At 41.6% G+C, this 17,854-nt stretch overlaps 1 protein-coding gene across 1 annotated transcript; it reads right to left on the bottom strand.

Annotated features, from left to right (window-relative positions):
* Nucleotides 1–14,872: 14,872 nt before the first annotated feature.
* Nucleotides 14,873–17,819, bottom strand: LOC108642014 (A disintegrin and metalloproteinase with thrombospondin motifs 18-like). The gene is made up of 3 exons (XM_018086300.1): nt 17,683–17,819; nt 17,444–17,522; nt 14,873–15,577 (listed from the first exon to the last, which is right to left on the bottom strand). Exons 1-3 carry the CDS (start codon nt 17,785–17,787, stop codon nt 15,189–15,191), a joined length of 573 nt encoding a protein of 190 aa, XP_017941789.1. The 5' UTR covers nt 17,788–17,819; the 3' UTR covers nt 14,873–15,188.
* Between the last annotated feature and the right edge of the window lie 35 nt (nt 17,820–17,854).

Genomic DNA, 17,854 nt, shown 5'->3' with positions numbered 1-17,854 from the left:
CATATGTTGAAATATCTATGTGGGAAGGAGAAGGGGAGTGGAACAAAAGAGCTTAGGCCATTAAGGGAATGGAAAACAAGAAGCAAAGATGGCCCAGGAGTGAGAATGTCAGGCTGGCGCCTGGGTTATCTGGATTAAACTCCCAGTTCTTCAGCATTTCAGCTCCTCTGCTCCTTCTGTCTCAGTTTTATAGGTAGGATTCTGTAACCAACCCAGAAAATGCTCAAGAGAGATTTGTGAAGGTTCACATTTGACCCTGGCTGGGTGGTTCTATTAAAGAGCCTCCATGTGCCCTACTCTAAGCTACAGCCCCAGCCTTCAGGATGCCCCTGGGCAGCTTAGCCTGTGCTCCTGTTCTTTTGCTTCAACAGTCTCTTTGAAACAGGCCAGCAGCCTAGGTGCCTCCAAATATCTTTCCCCCCCACCCAAGAAAAGGTAAATCAGTAAAACCTTGACTGCAATTCACATGATTAAACCCCAAATACAGGGCAGCAGCACCCCAAAGATCCACCAAGTTTAAATAAGACCTCACCATTTTCTCAGTTTTCCACAACATTAAGAAACCTGTACAATGGCAACTGCACATAATATTTTGACAGCCATACAAACATCCTTAGCATCCAGAGCTTGGTTTATAATGGACATTTGAATAAGGAGTTATTTACCAAGATAAATGCAGTACCTCACATCTGTGTTCCATGTCATGAAGAACCCTCATATTTGTAAGCCCTGTCCACAGCCACAAAACCTGCCTTCCCCAGATTATATTACCAAGTGTGTCATGGGTCCAGAAAGCTTTTTTTTTAATCTCCTTGTAGCCAAGTGCTACTGATCTGCACTGCTCAGCCTTCCTGCACTCATCTTTGTCCTGCTTTAAAGCTGCACACACTCACTCACACTCCTCTCCCACAAATTAGCCAATGCTTTTATTTTAAGGGGATGATGCCCAAATGTGAGCATGGTATAACTGCTCTGCTGAAGACACTGTGCTGAAGTTAAAAGCAGGAAGCCTGGATTTGTCCCAGACTAGAGAAATTTTTAATACTGTTATAAATGGAAGTTTGATGAGAAGTAATTTTGAGTACTATTTTCTAACTATAGAAATCTCTGTAGTAGAAACAACTGTGATGACATGCAAAAACTGCCACAAAGAGGTCCTGTTGGATATGAAATAAAACATCATGCCATGGCTATTTTAAAATGGACATAGAAAAATACTACCTTAATATTGGTCCAAGTTTTCAGCATAAAGTGATCCATTCTTCAACCTAATGCATCCATTTACATCTCCTGACATCTTGTCTGCTGACTAAGTCAGAGCCCAAAACACAAGCCTAAACCAGTACTTGGAGTGTTAACACAATGGTTTGCAGGTATTCAGATCCATGTTTGAATTGTACCCACTGAACAGGCCAGAAGAACTAAAATGGTCACAAAAGGTTATACTAAAGTCTAGTGATGGCAAAAATCAGTGTAAGCCTGTGAATTATGTGACTGTTTAGCTGGGATGACTCCTAAGAAAGATGATGTGGGAGCATTTATTTATGTCTTTTCATTAAAGAAATCAGTTCAACCTTTGAGAATCAGAGGTGAAAACAGGAGACAAAGAAGAAGGTTAGGAGAGGACAGACACGTTCCCATCTCTCCAGTCCCACAGGAACTGATCCAAGAAGGGAGGGCCTGGATTCCTGTGTCAGCAAGCACACACTGTGAAGAGCATTTCTTCATGAAAGCATTGGTACAATAGTGTTTTTAGCACACTACCTTTCGTATCAGGCTCTCAAAATATAGTCTGTGGAGCTTCAAAGCTCTAAGTAACCCTGTGATGTTCTCTGAGATCTCAGAAAATAGGAAAACTAAAGTGACAAAGGGAAGGTTGTGCCTGAAAGCAACTTCTTTTTCCATGAGATATTCTTGATATTAAATTAGTCAAAGATGTCCAGATATCTATTGCACAGATGTTGCACTATGTTAAACACCATAGGTCTTCTACTGAAATAAAGATGCAGTGAAGACAAGGGAGGTATTTTGTTGACAGCTCAGCATGTTGCAAAGTTATAAAAGGATGGTAAAAAAATATATATCAGCAGAAGATTTAAGAGGTAAAATTTCCTAAGCAGCCTGACCTTGTTTCTGCAATGAATCTACTGAACAGTAGGTTAAGCAAAGGTCAGGTTAAGCATAGGTTAAGAAAAAAAGCTCTAAGGGGAGGAATGTGCTGTCAGGGTCACCAAGGCTCTGGGACATCAGGGAAGTGTGTGAGAGTCACAGACACTTCAGCTTCAAATGTAGATCATAGTCCCAGGGCCTGGGTGTTCTCCCTGCTCCATCCTGACACCACAGGACACAGCCAACAGTGAGAGAAGTGCTCTTGGATCTTGAGCCCTTGCCTAGAAATCAGGACACACCTGGTCTGCTGAGAAATGCTGCACGTGTCAAATAATTAGTGCATCAAAGCCCACCAACATCCATAAACAAGAGACAGTTTGCCTACTTTCATAAGCTAGAACTAGAAAAATGAATGTGAAAAGTGGCAAATGTGGTCCTTCCATTCCCAGTCTCTACACAGCCTCTGATTTAGCATTCTGATATTCTAACTCCTCTGCTAGAGCCTGTCCTCAAGCCCCTGTCCCATGTATAACCATATCCCTGACTTTTCCCCAAAACAATTGGCTGCTCAGTGGCCTCTAAAGGAGCACTGCCTGCCAAAAGACTATTGGCATGATGGTAGTCAAGCACCCTTTGTGACTACACATTTTCCTACAGAAGCTTCCAGGAGTTAAAGCACAATCCTGGCACTTCTCAGTGTGAATCTGCCCCACTTCACACGTTGTGACTAAATGCAGGAGTGTTCCTGCAATCCATCTGGATCATCAGTCAGTCACTCCACCTTTTCTTCCTTCCAGGTGGTAACGCAAACAGAGGAAAAGCCAGAAGGAGCTCTTGTGAAACATTTCCTCTCTTCACAGCATGTTACACCACACACTCCTCCCACTGCAGAAAACCAGTGGTGTTAATGTGCTCTGGAAGTAAATTAGGCACAAATAGCACCATGGGGAACTTAAATATTTTGAGTGTATACCATATAATCAGGAAATGCCCACCCTCTTTATCTGTTAGGAACAAGGAAACTGAAAGCTTTGTAATTTTAAACTGCCCATCAGTTGCTATGAATCAATCAGGCCTCTTGCTGGGGAGAGACAGCACACACAAGGCTGGCAAGATAACAGAGGGTTTAAGCTACACTCCCCATCCTGTCGGAATAATTTCAGCCCAAGATTCCACATCTGATTCCACCCCTCTCCGTGGCTTCACTGAACCCCCCAAGGGGACTTGAATAGGACACTGAACTCTCCTAGATTTTCAGATTATTTATACCATCACTAATTCTCAGAAATGTCACTAATCTGAAATAAATTTAACCTTGTTTTCAATAGCAAATAAATTTTATAAAAATAATTTAGAGATTTACAGTGACTTAGTCCTTTAACATATTTTAACAAATGATAAAGGAAGTCATGCAAGACTGATATACAACCTCTACATTAATAATTTTTTTTGCAATAACCCAACATCCATCCACTTACTACAAAAAATCAAAGACAAATCACAGCTACTTTCTCTTTAAAATTTAAGTCCCTTCCTGGAAGAAGCAAGAAGGTGTTGACTTAAGTGATAATTACTATTTTGCTAGGAGATAATACAGTTATTGAACAGCAGAAGAGAGAACAGCCATAAAAAGCACTGCCTTGTGCAACTTTATGGACATACGAATAGTATTTCACTAACAATGGATGCCAAATTGCACCATCCTTTGTAAGATAAAGATTAAAGAATTGACACTAATTCAGTGCATTGGTATAGAAAAGTATGTATGAATATATAAATTCCTCTTCCTTTTTACTGGCAGTTCAAACACAAGAAGCCAGGTCCAAAAGCTAAGTTATTGTTAAGGGCATGTGGCATGTCCAGGGAGATATTTTGGAGCATATGGGCACCATCCAGGGCAGGCTGATGGTGGGCATGAAACACAGCCCCATGGGAAATCCTCCACATCTTCTGTTAATCCTAACACAGGAGTAGGGCTGTGGAGGCAGAATGACCAAATGCTTCAGTTTGCAGAAGACAGACCTTCATTCTGGATGAATAACATTTCCTTCTGTTTTGTTTCTCACATCAGAGTGTGTTCCTGACTTTCCCAAACTGTAGTCTTTCAAATGACTAAATAAATCATGTGAACAGCCACAACAAAAAAATACACAATTCCCTCAGCCCTCGAGCTATTTGCAAGTAATTTAGTGTTGTGGTGCTGCTCTGCACCAGAAAGCTAGTTTTCAAGAAATGCTTGGGAAATTACAACTAAAATAAACTTCTAAGGGCACTGTAACCCAAAAGCTGAGAACCTGTAAACAGAAGCAGGGCAATACTCAGAGGCCAAGACCACGGTCTGGCATGTTTTTGCTCCCAGCTTCATCTATCTGTGGTGATGTACCAGCCTCTATGTTTGGCTTCTGGTCCAAACTGTCTTTTCAGTGGTATTTTGTCTGTCCCACAGGCTGATGGAGAACATAAGCCTTTGTCACCACCTCACAAACCTGATGTTCCCTGACACTGACTGTACCCTGTGCTGCCCTGGCTCCCACCCTGTCCTTGGGACCACGGATGGTCCTCATTAAGCTGGACCTGCAGGACTGTCCGTGCCTCAGGCAGTTAAAATGACCACCCACTCTCTCTGGCAAACACAGGAATCACTTAACCATTCCTGCCACAGCGTTCTCCTCTCTGCAGTTACTCAGCTCTCCCCGGACGGGCAGAAGATGAACAGGGTCTTGTCCCCTACAGGTGTGCCAGGATGACACGGATCATCTCCTTGCACATTTTTGCAGATCAAACTGGGAAGTCCCTCTGCTGTATAACAAGGGCAACAAGCCTCAAAAGCTACCATTGTCTGTTTCTCTCAATACCAGATGTGCCTTTATCAGGGTTTGATTTGGGTTAGGCCAAATAACCACTTAACGTTTACTGTTGGCTTCATACTTTTTGGTGGCCATCCTGCTTCCTTTACTCCTTCATTGTCAGAATACTCTGGCAGCAGAGTGGAATGAAAACACTTGGCACTAACACACTGAAACGTATCTGGCAACTGCAGGCACTACATGCCAAGCACTTGAGTGCATTTTCTAGCAGTAGCAGCAGCAGCTGATTCTCTGGGAAACTGCCTGAGCTCCTGCCCCATTTCACTGCTGGCTGTCACAAGTCTGAGCAGTCCATGAGAACAGCACAGGGTCACAGCCTGCACATGGGTTTCTTTGCCCTGCAACATCCTGTTTTCCTCCATTTAACTTCTGATTCAGTGAAATCTGATTATACAGCACCCCCTTGGATTATGTACAACATGCATTTTGGGGTCTGCCAGGAGAAACACGCTTCACTTTTGTGATGAGCCAGTGGTGCTTCCCGTTTTCCAAACGTCTTTCTAAACCAATAGCAACTACAGTGATGTTTCCCAAAGAAGTGGTGTGCCTATTGACTCAAGGGCCAAGATGATGTAGGGAATAAGAAAAGAGACCTCTCCCTAGGCCAGGTTCAGATCCAAAGCAGTCAGCATAACACATATTACTCACCACAAGAAGATGAAGCCCATAAACCAGCAAATACCTGTCAATGAGAGTAGGCAATACTGGAGTGCAGGAATCAGCAGATGTCAGCAGCTCCCTTGTGTCTCAGCCTGGAAATTATCCTTTTTCTGTCCCAAGCTTTTGCTGCCAGAGGCAGGATAACAAGCTGACTCGTTATGTACTTACTAGTACATAATGTCAGGACTGCAAAAAAATATCCACATGGCCTTGAGTATGGCTTGTGGTATGAAGAGAACCAGCAAATAGAGAAAAAACCTAGAGGCTGGAGGTCCTGCTGTGGTAGGCTGGTCTCTCCAGTGATTTCAGAGACATTTATTGCAAACAATGGAAGAGTGGACTACAAGGAATTATTCTTTATCAGAAAAAGTAACAAAAAAGTGCCAAAGTGACACAAGCATTTTTCTTGTCTATGCCATAATCATCCACAGTAGACTGAAAAACAAAACAACAACAACAAAAAAAGAAAACAAACAAAAAAAACCCCACCTCAGCCCTACCCCAAGACTGATATTTTTATAGTTAATTTATACTTGCATCTAACAAAATAAGTAACATAACTTTCTGTCAAGTGTTAACAAGAAATGACACTGGGTAGCCATATTTTTACAGAAGTTTAAACCTTCTTCTCTGATGCTGCCTTATACTTGTTATTTATACCTATCCCTTACCATGACCAGCTTATACTTTACTAGCAGTATTAACTTGAATTATTTCTTTAGGTTTAGTCTCGCCTGATTTTAAGACTTACTGTTTTGATGACTTCTTCCTTAAAAAAGAATGAGAGTGTGGCATAAGACAGGCCTGGTCAAAAAAGAATTATTATTAAATGCTTGCTCTTTTCACTGAAGTGCAATAATTTGCACACAGCAAATCTGTTTTTAATTTCATGATTTAAAAAGAACTAATTATATTCTGGTGTTATATAAATTTTCTATCTCATGGCAAGGAAACTGCAGGTCTGAAGAGTAATCCATGTTTCATTAGTTTGTGTATTCTGCCACAGAATATAATATTACATTCTTAAATTAGTTGGAAGCCACACTGTGCTGCAGAGTATAAAAACAAAAGTGAGGGCTCAAGCTAGGTCAAGCATATTTTGTATAGGTCCATTAAAAATCTCATTCCATTAATATTAATAAAGATGTTGAGATACAAAAGTCCTTCAATTAACATATATTAGGCAGGCAGGCACAAGCATTCAAGTGATCCCACTGTGAACAGCAAGAACCCAGTCCTCAAAGAATAAAGCCCCGAGTGTGCTGAGTACAGAGAGGGGCAGCCTGAAATGCTAATGCCCAGGGGAGTGAAAAGGCAACACCCCATTGTCTGTGCAAGCAAATATCACTTTATTGCCTCAGCTTCCTCTTCTATGAAGCAGGTTTGTGCAAGGCCTTCTTATTCCAGTAAGACTAATTTCAAGACCCATGATCTTTGTCATCAAACCTTTTGTCTTATACTGTTTTTTGGCAGGAACTTGCTGGGCAGCCGCACACGAGATTCAGGAAAGGGATTTTCATCTCACAGTACAACTTGTTTGCAGATTTCCCCAGCTTATGAACTAACATTGCAAAGAAAGAAATTACCTTGCATGTTCCAGAAATTGCTCTGGACAATAATGGTTCCCACGGTACCGAGCTTCAACCATCAAGACTCATTCCCTTGCATCTGACCTGATTATTTGACATTTCTTCACCCTCATTCTCGGTGACTTCCGAGCACGATAAACAATAAAAGGTTACTGATGTCAACCTATTATGAGCCAGGATGTTGTTCTCATCTAACACAGAGTAAAGCCAGCACTGAAGCTTAATTAATACATGTTTGTAAATTGTGCTGGGCTGCAAGGCATTATGATTTCAGGTTTCTTCTGTAAATGTTTACCTCGGAGCTTTAGTCAATGCTCCACTGTCTGAACCAAAGATAAGTTCTGCTTCCATCAGCTATTCACATAGTTGGTCAAATCACTGTCAGAGCAAATCAATAGGAAATTCCTTTAGCATACTGTAATTTATGGTAGACCTGCAGCAACAGAATTGGGATTAAAATGGGATGAGAAAAGGCAAGAAAGAACCAACATTTCTGCTCCCAGTGACATGATCAAAAAGACAGAGGAAAACCTTGTTTGTAATGGAATTATCCATTAAAGTTCAATTCAGATACCGTTTAAGGGCTAGTCAGAGCCTTCCTAACACAAAATAGAAAAAAAAAATATATTGCAGTCTGAGTTTCAGCTGCTAAAACTCACTGTAGGTCCTCTGCCAGCTCCCACTGCAGAGACAACTAAATTTAACCCCTCTCCTGCCAGCTCACTGAGAGAAGACCATAACAAAGTGAGGCACACAGAGCTAACAGCTCCTGTATGTGGTCAGCAGTCCACTCAGAGGAAACACTCTGGATGACTAAAGGCTGCTGACATTAGTGGGGCTGTTGTCAGGTTACCACTGGACACTGCAACTTCCAAAAAGAGAAAGCAGGTACCTTCTAGAAAATCCCTAGAGAGCTGTAAGTCAACAACATTGCCCATGCTCAGGAGAGAATGAAATCAAATGCAAATAGCTCTGAAATGGTCTTGAAGAATTGACTGATGTGTTATGGGCATCACTGCTCTGGATGCCTTTGCTTAGCATGGCCCCAGCTTTTATCTTGCCCTCATCTGTGGGCTGCAAATTTCCAAACCACAGGCACTGAAAACAGTCTTTAGACCTCCAGCCTTCTCTCCTGTTTGCAGTACTGGGCAGCAACCCCAGTGATCCATCTACTTTCAATGAGTACAGGACATGCTGTACATCAGACACACAAACCCATCCCTAAAAAGTTGCAAGTCAGAAAAAAATTATCTTAAATACCTTGTGGACTTAAACACAATACAGTGACAAACAAAAATCATAGGTGCCCAAAGATCTGAGGGACTTATAAGAGCTGGTAAACTCCCAGTGACCATCCAGACCAGTCCACAGTGAATCAAAGTCAAGTCTCCAACTGAGTGCAAGTGTGCAAGTCACAAAGCTGTCACCATAATCAGGGCACTGGTTCTGCAGAGAGGGTAAGGAGGGAATAAGCTTGGAAAAAAAAACAATGTTTAAGACCAGTTTTGATATCACTTTTTGCTCAAATTAAGTGGACTGTGTGTCAGGATCAGGGCACAACCAAGGCACTCCTGTGCTCCCCACTGCACTGCTGTGTGTCAGGTACAGAGCTCCAGGAGTGGGCAGCTTGAGCTGGAATTGAACTACATTTTCACAGACTGTCACTGTGTTTTGGGTAAACAAAAGCCTTTACACACCAGGTCTGCAAACCTGGTACCTTCCTCAAACACTTCTGAAGTGAAGGAAGGAGAGAGGAAAGACAGAAATAAAACTTCGTTTAGGTTAATTGTTAGTGACTATAAGCTGCTATTAGTTATTTGAATCTGCCTCTAAAAGGAGAAATATTTCTGATATTTCTCAGCACAGCAGTTCACAGCTGTGCAGAAGAGAATACTCTAACTCTCGGCAGTGGGGATGGTATGGTCCAAATGAAAATAGTGGTCCAAATGAAAATAAAAATCCTCATGACATCAAAGACATCCTGTTATGAAGAGGTCAAGTCTGTGCAGACAGGTCATCCTCTTCTGACCCTCATGAGGGCATCTGTCTATAAGTTTCTCTCTAATGGACTAGGGAAAGTGTGGGAACTAAGTTTTGTGGAAAGACTTTGCTACAGCAAAAACGCTGATGTTACAAGTATAGAGAGAGTCTTGCCTTTGGAAGTGATGGTGAGAGTGCAGCTTAACAAGAAGGGCCAGGATGAACTGTCTACCTCTGTACAAATGGATGGCTCCCTGCTCCTGGAACCACTCTAAAGGTGCAAGCAACAGTGCTCACAACAGCCTCGAGTCTGGCTGGAAATACACTGACAAACCATTTCCATGCTCTGCTGGAGCAAAACCAGGGCAGGCACAAGTGACAGAGGACCAGCTGCTGTGGGTACTTGAGAGCTGCTCTGCATCCACAGCCCACTGTGCTCAGTCTGATGGAGTTAAAGTGCTCTCAGGGACACAGTGCTTCCTCTATGTATGTTGCAGGTTTTTAAATATGAAACCAGAAAGAAATGCAGCCTCTATTACTTTATCCGTCAAGCAGAAGCAGGTCATTTCTCATCATTAACCCTCTTTAATTACATTTCTTACCTATCAGGAATCAGTAGTGTCAAAATGCCTGGGATAACACTGTCTTTGTCTCACAGAGCTAAAGGCAGAGTTAAACGGAAAGCTTATCAGACAGATATGGAGAAGGGCAATCAATAACCTAATCTCACAATTCATCACAGTCAGTTCAGTGTTGAGACCAGAAACAGTGTCTTGTATTTGCCTAGTATAAATTAAAATATCCTCAAGAATATTACTTTTCCCCATTGTCACCTCATTTTCCTATAGAGATTTTTCTCATTTTCATATTTACCATATTATGGACTAATGGAATAATAACAGAAAAATATTCATCAAAACAATGGACAAAATTATGATCCTGTAAAACACAGTTTGTGTTTTATAAAGGATGGAGATGCAATGGTGTGTGAATATAAAGAAAGTCAAAGAACTCATGCCAGATGCTGCTCATGTCATGCTGGTATAATGGCAGAAAACATAAGATTTGTGTACTAGCTTCTGGGTGGACTAAAACCAGTTTTAAGAATAAGAAAAATCACCAGCTCTCTACTTGGTTTCTCTTGAAGGTCCCACTGGGACAAATTTTGTCATACTTTTACAGCTGTAGATTCCTAAAGGAACCTCACTACAAACAGCAATTATTTTGTACCTTCACCAGCAGTCTGGCTCACTGAGTTTGATGGGAGTTTGGCTGCATAAGAACCTTGGGATTTGTCTCAACATATTTAATTGGACTTAAAGTGTGAGCTCTAGGAATAGAAGGTTGTTGTTACACGAACTTACATGATGCTAATACAGGGTGCAATTAAATGACTACAAAGACTGGGTACATAAGTTGCCCTGCCTGTCTCTCAGGTGGCCAGACTGCATTAAGCAGCTTTAATTTTGTGGCTTCTTTGATACTTGGAGCAAAGTCCTGCCCTCAGACAAGCACACACAATCTCCACTGAATTAATACATCTCCTGTATATCTCTCAGTGCTACATCTAACCCTTTCTCCAGTCCTAGACTCCTCTGACAGCTCAGCGAGTGTAACATGATTCATCCTTCCCTCCTCTTTCTCTTCCCTTGACTAGACACTAATAAACATAACAGAACTTGAGACAAGAGAAAGAGGCCCCTTACAATGACAGATTCAATCACATCCTACCAAAACCAGAGGAGGGCACCACTACTTCTTCTAATTAAGGTACATAAATAAATGGGAGAGAATGGCCCACATTCACATCTGGTGCAAGCAGGTGCAGCCTCTCAAGCCTCCATTCTAAGGGGTTTGCTTAGGGCTAAATTTGGCCTGAACAATAAAACTGTGTATTCTATAGTTTTAAGGGACCTGAACTGTTCCACTCAGCAGAACTTGTTTTCTCTGACCCAAAACACACACAGATCTCCTCTGGGACTCGATGGCAGGCAAGTCCCTTACGTTGTACAAGTGGTTTGCTCCTCTGGGCACATGTGTAGTTCCTGCTCTACACCCTCACCTGTCTCCTGCACCAGCAGTGCCCCCACAAATGCTGTATAACAAACTACTGGCTCATTAGGTCACCAATCCCTGTGTTGTGCATTGGACTACAGTAAAACTTGTTTGACTTTGCAGGAGAGTTCTTGTTCACAAGGGAAACGTGACTCCTGCTCCTAAATGCAGAGCCACAAATTACTTTTGAGAGTGTCTCTAGAATACAGCTGGACACCTCTGAGGTTCTCTTGTACTCTGCCCTGATTTACTGTGTGACTGCAAACAACTCACTGTATACAGGAGATTCTGTATACAGAAACATAAAGTAAGGAGACAAAAACTGGCAAATAAAGAGAGACAACACAGGGATACACAGACTAGGAAGGCAGCAGTGAGGCTTTTAGATGTCATCATGGAAGCAGAGTTAGAGATGCTGAACCTACAGCAGCTAGTAGATACTGTTTTTATTGCAGATTAAATAGTACATGTGGATGAGAATGGGCAAGAGGAACGAGGTAGGAACACAGACACAACCACACTGAGTGGGTCCTAAAAAAACAATTCCATATTCTAACAGTGGCCAGCATCATCTCCTTCAGGAAAACAGAAAAACCACTGCATTCTGTGGATTTGACACAGTCTGCCTCCCAGTTAGCTAGCTAAAGGCAATTATAAGTAATAATGAATTACAAAATAATAATAGTAATAAAAAAATAATTAGAATAAGCAAGAATTAGCTCAAATCAGGGGTTTGGAGGGAAAAAAAGATTGAACTTGGAAAGAACGAACAGTTTGAATTGGAGAATGTAAAAAGGGAATGAAGCAACAAGAGAAACCAGTGGCCTGGATGTAGCAACTGGGAGAGGACAAGGGACTGAAGGAAACTCCAAGAAGTCATGCAGGGATAACAGAAGAGGTTTATTAAAAGCAATAATGAATATCAGTGGAGAAAGAAGTTGAACATTTTGCATTTCTATTCAGGTCACATTAAGATGATGTCAAAGAGAGAAACCAGTTGTGTATTTACTAACATAAACAAACTCATTGACCCGAAGGTGTAATAGTTTAAAAAAAAAGACCCTTGAGAGTGAGAATGGATTAACAAAATATATGAAAAACATTATCACAGCGCTGTGGAAGGAACGTATGATGTTCTCCACAGACAGCCCAGAACACAGTTTTCATTTAAAAAACAAGTAAAAGCACAGCTTTCTTGCTGCATAACAGATGCCCCAGCAAGCAAAGGATGCTGACTGAAGCACGAAAGGGCAGAAAACAGAAAAAAAAGCAAGTTTCCATTTGAAAAGCAAAGCACCTAAACATTTTGATCATGAAAAGAGGAACTACTGTAGTAAACTTGTGCACATCCTCCTGAAATGCCAACTTACTGTATCAGAGCATGAAGAGCATACATCCAGTTCTGCCTTCTGACACACCAAGAAAATTGTGTTGACTGATGGAAACATTTGGTCTCAAATCAACAAATCAGCATAAAAATGTAGGGCCTTCCTGTCAACTAAGCCATTAAATCATAAGATACACACAACTCTTAATAGATCTATATCAAGGCAAGAAATTCTTGCTCCTTTCCAGTGTTAAGTTAAGGTCATCCTGCCTAACAAACCATTTCATATAGACTCTCTCCAAAGTCTCCTCTGCAGGCAATAGCAGATAACAGACAGCTGAATGACTGAATACTCTAGGTCATCCAAAAAATTAGATCAAAGAGTCCCTGTAGTCTATTGAAATGCAATTGCTTCCAAATCACATTGTGGTGTTCCAGGCTTGAAAGAATGGGTCACTGCAGCTTTATTGTAGAGAAGCTATTGCTAATGAAAGGAACAATGGAAAGATTAGTGCTACCAACCATATAGAAGAAACACCACTTTCGGTTTAATTGCAGTGAACAAAGCAAATAGGAAAGAAGGGCAACCAAGTGACAAAAGTAGTTGGTGCAAAAAGGATATAGAAGCTATTCACAAGGTTCTCTTGATCAGAGCACAGCGTCCAGACTTAACATATGATTACTGAATTTGGATCACAGTGAGAAGTGACGTGGTTGTCATTACAGACAGCTGACGACACATTTTTAAGAGGGCAGCCTTGTAAACTGAAAGACTGAGAATCCTGTTGATAATTTGCCTGAGATTCATTAGGTGCACTGAAATTAACAGATGGATAAAGGAACAATTATACTTTGGGATACCTACTCTCCAGGAGATTACTGTAAGTAAAGGTTTACTTCATTTACCAGTTTAAAAATAGCAATTTAAGGTGAAATCTATTGAACCTTGGAACTAATTAAAGAGAGATTCTAATTGCTGATAATCTAGGTACTGCCAGAATAAATTCGTTCATGCCACAATATTTATTCTCTTTTGATCAGTTTCTGGATCTCTCCTAAGTGAAGCTCACCAGTCATAACAACCTCTGTGTCGAGACAGTGGTAAAAGATCCATTTCAGTCTCAGTTAAGATCACCACATTCTGTTCCTCTGTGACCTGAGGCAGGCTTGAACCTTCCTTCTCCAGACAAGACTTGACAAGCCCAACTTCACTTAGCTCAGAAAGCATGTTAAAAACCAAAACGTGACCAAACGGGGGGGGGTCACCTAAACTGTACCTGTGGCGTGTAGGTAGAGCATTTCCCTTAGAGGAAAAGGCAAAACACTCAAATAAGTGAAAACAGGGTATTTTCTGAGTAAATCTGGTAAAAAGCAGCAATTGTGAACACGAGGCTTCCAGAGAAAAAACTAAGCACATCCAATATTAACAGTTCAGCACTAACAATACAACTTTAAAAGCCAAAGAAAGCTTCATTCCAGTTCCGGGCACCTGCTCCAAACTCCCACTTGCAACTGTTCAAGTGAACTGTAAGATACTAATTCCTCTAAATTGCTGAGAAAAAAAAAAAAAAAGAAAAAAAAGAGTAGAGCATTCAAAATATAACCCAGACCACTTCAACCAGTTATCAACAGCCCTTCCTAATGAACAGGCTTCTCAAGTCACTGATTCCAGTTTCAAAGGAAACACTGGCTGTCTCAAGTGCTCCTTCTTCGGTCCCATCACACAGTTCAATAGCCCTTAGAGACAAGTACCTTTGCAAAACAGATTTCTAGAGGGTGACCCAACATATCCTCTGGACCTTAGTCAAGCACAAAGCACACAGATGACTTCATATACCAGTGCTAAAATGACACTGCCTTACTCTGCCTCCACAGCAGACTGCTTTGCAAGTGCAAGGGTTTAAGCCTAAAAAACATCCATAACTATTAATTCTGTAGATGATTCTTCTAAATTGCATCAGTACAGACTTCTCTGCAGGCAATGAGCACTGTCAAACACACTTTGAAAAAACCACTTGTGAGTGACAATTTTTCATGAACTTTGATGACAGCCATAAATGGAAAATATGCAACGATAATATTTAACACATTCATAAGAGATCAACTCATCAAGACTTGTAAACCCAAATAAGGCTTGAATTATCAAAGGAAACAAAGGGAAACTGGTTCATGACTCCTGCTGAGCTCGGAAATTCACCCATCCTTAAAGCAGTTGACAAAACTAGGTAAAATAATATTTTTTCACAAGCTTCTGGATAGTTGTTGGTTTTTTTTTCCTTTATTCATAGGAGTTCACAAAGGCAGGAAGAGCTTATACTTCAGAGCGAGCAGAAATGTATAAACTATCACAAGCCATAACAAATTGTTATGGGATAATTACTAGGACTACCAGCCAGTCTTCTGTTTGTTTTTTCCCCTGAAAGACTGTCATCAACAAATACAAAGGGTGTGATGTTTTCCCTGAAAGACTGTCATCAACAAATACAAAGGGTGTGATGCAGTTCACTGGCTTTAACTAAATCTCTTCTGTTAAATGCAGTAGCAACTAGTGGTGCTAGGAAAATCAGCAAATGGTGTATGGTACCCTGAATATTATATGAATTACATTCCTTCGGCTACTATTCCACACACGAAAATACTTTTAGTGCTGATTTGTTTTAAACAGACACTTACCAAGCCTACACATGTAGATATTGCTACCGAAGAGGTGCTATCATTCCTTATAAATCCCTGGTAGAAACACTGCTCAATGTCATGTTCCTGAGAATTTGACACTCCATCTTTCCCGAGTACCTGGACAATAAAACTGTTGCTTAAAATGGTCGAAGGTTTAAGTTCTAAGTGAAGTTCCTGTCCAAATGCTGAAAATTTGTAGTGCAAGGAACTCTTTGAACTCTGAGTTGATCTCTTTCTCCTAGTACTGTGCAAAACATCATGTGAAATGTACGATCCGCTGGAATCCACTCTGACAGGTGTCACAAACACATAATCTGTAAGGATAAAAAGTTAGCCATCAGCTTTGGTATCCCACAAACCAGGTAAGCAGCACTCTGACCCGGGGAGCACCAGGCATTCACTCTGGGATGAAGCCTTCCCTCACTCAGGGACTGGCCTGAAAGCTCTGCAGGCTCTGTGCGTGCAGCCTTGCCTGCATAAATTCACCCCTGTTAAGTCTCACAGGCTCTCAGACTGTGTTTGTTTCTTTTGTGCCCCACTGAGAGGCACAGACTAACTAGCATAGCTGTGAACATTCCCACAACTGCTCCTCTGAAGACATTTGTCATCACCAGCAGATCTGTAGACTTTCCCCTCCCCCTGTATTAATTGCTGTCAAATGTGAAGGCCGTTCTGGTTTGAGAAGCTTTTTCCTTCCCTAAGAATGCAGCAAATATTGTATCACTGTAGGGATAACCATGACTGAGACTTTGCAGAACTATACCACTTGTTCAAATGGATTAAAGGATTAATTTATTAATGCCTTAACTGAGTGAGACCTCATCTCTTTGTAGTGACTTGATTAGACTGGGTTTCAAATTGTAACTGACCTTCAGCAGAAAGAGATTACATCCTACCTAATAACCTTTAGTCAACCATCGCTAATTGCATGTCAAAGAAATGTATTGTTTTGAATAAAAGGTGAAAAATTACAAAACTATTTTTGAGAATGCTGAGATCTACTCAAAACCACTTAGGAAAGGGGAAAAAATAGAGGCCATGATTCACCTGGCTGTGTGTGTCTTAAGCCTGAAGTACATTACCACTGGTGTTGACCTAGCAGGGATTACTTGTGTCCCAGAACCAGGGTCTGAATTTTAGCTGTTTCCTGAACTAGGATCTTTGCACCTAGTCCTGGTTACACAAGTAATTATGCTGAATAAACTGCCTTCCAACCCCATTTTAATTTTTGGGCTGTATTTCTCTATGGATACTTAGATGTCCATGCATTTAACAAAACAATTAATTTCTCTTAGTAAATTGAAATAACACCATGTAAAAAAGAGGAAAACCCCTTTCTTCTTGTGTTGTAACAGATGTTGCAAAAACTATCAATCTCTTTGCCTGAATAGACTTTATTGGACACACATTAAGCTGAGAACATAACCACTGATAGGTTGTTTTCCCTTAGACAGTGGAAACAATACATCAAGAGCTTTCACTTTCCTCTAGTGGTGTTAATCAACAGCAGAAGTTGAGGACGCTAAGAAGGCTGGTGGCCAAAAAATGTGAGCAGCTGCTAGAGAGAGGGAATCCCCAGTGAGCAGAGAACAGGGTGCAAGAGGGTTTTCCTTTCTGCACCCTGGTGTGGTTCTCTGTTGTACTTTGTTTCCACTCACACCCAGTAAAAAGCATATACTGCACTTCAAACATCCCAAAGTCATCAGCATCTACATGTTAGTCCCTGCGACCTGGGAACAAACAGCTCCTGAGCTCCTGCTCACAGGAGTCCTTTCTCTCCAGGTTTGTTTTCACTCAGCCTGCATTGCACGGCTCCTTCCGCTCTCCCACCCAAATATTTTCATTACTTTTGTCTCACTGCTTCCACAACAGACACACGAGGTTCTGCTGTTGCGGCTACACACACATTCATCTTTCTAATCACACATGGAAATGTGGATGTATTTACTATCCCATTCATTTGCTTTGCTGTTACACGTAGTTCCTTTCAGCTTTAACACACGGGGCTTAACAAGTTAATCCCTGCCCATGGTTCGCTATCCCACAGCAGCCAGCCTGCCTGCACTTTATGCTCCCCAAACACTGCGGCTTCTTCCCTTTAAATGCTCACTCCACCGAAAAAAAAAAAAAGCATCCATGCAAATGTTCACATAGACAGACACAGAAAGAGCTATACAAACCATGAGTCAATTCACTGATGCTGTCACTGGTTAAAGTTGCTGCATGAGACATGCAACAGAGGCAGCACAGCTGAAGGGTCTGCAAGAGAAAAAAAAATAAAAAAAGAGAGAGAGAAAAGGAGTATTGGGCGAGATTTCCTCCACAAGGGAAGGCAGAAAGACAAGGCACCAGGGACTGCAGTAACCTGGTACGGTAAAGCACACTAGGCGACTGCAAAAGAAAAGTGCTCTCGACCTGCCTTTACAGTGCTTCCAAGCCACGGGAGAGTCTGGAATTGCATGGAGCTGCCGCCGCCGAGGATCGCGACAGGTAAAGTCCAGACGGCCAGCAGGAGACAGTCCATGTTCCGCCGCGCACCTGGCGTGTGCTACCTGCCCCCGAAAGCGTGCGGGCGAGCCCGGCCGCCCCGC

Source organism: Manacus vitellinus, unplaced genomic scaffold (genome assembly GCF_001715985.3).
Source record: "Manacus vitellinus isolate BGI_N305 unplaced genomic scaffold, ASM171598v3 scaffold_10_pilon, whole genome shotgun sequence".
Lineage (NCBI taxonomy): Eukaryota > Metazoa > Chordata > Aves > Passeriformes > Pipridae > Manacus > Manacus vitellinus.
Note: the sequence above shows the minus strand (reverse complement) of the source record. Positions and strands in the feature narration are given on the sequence as shown.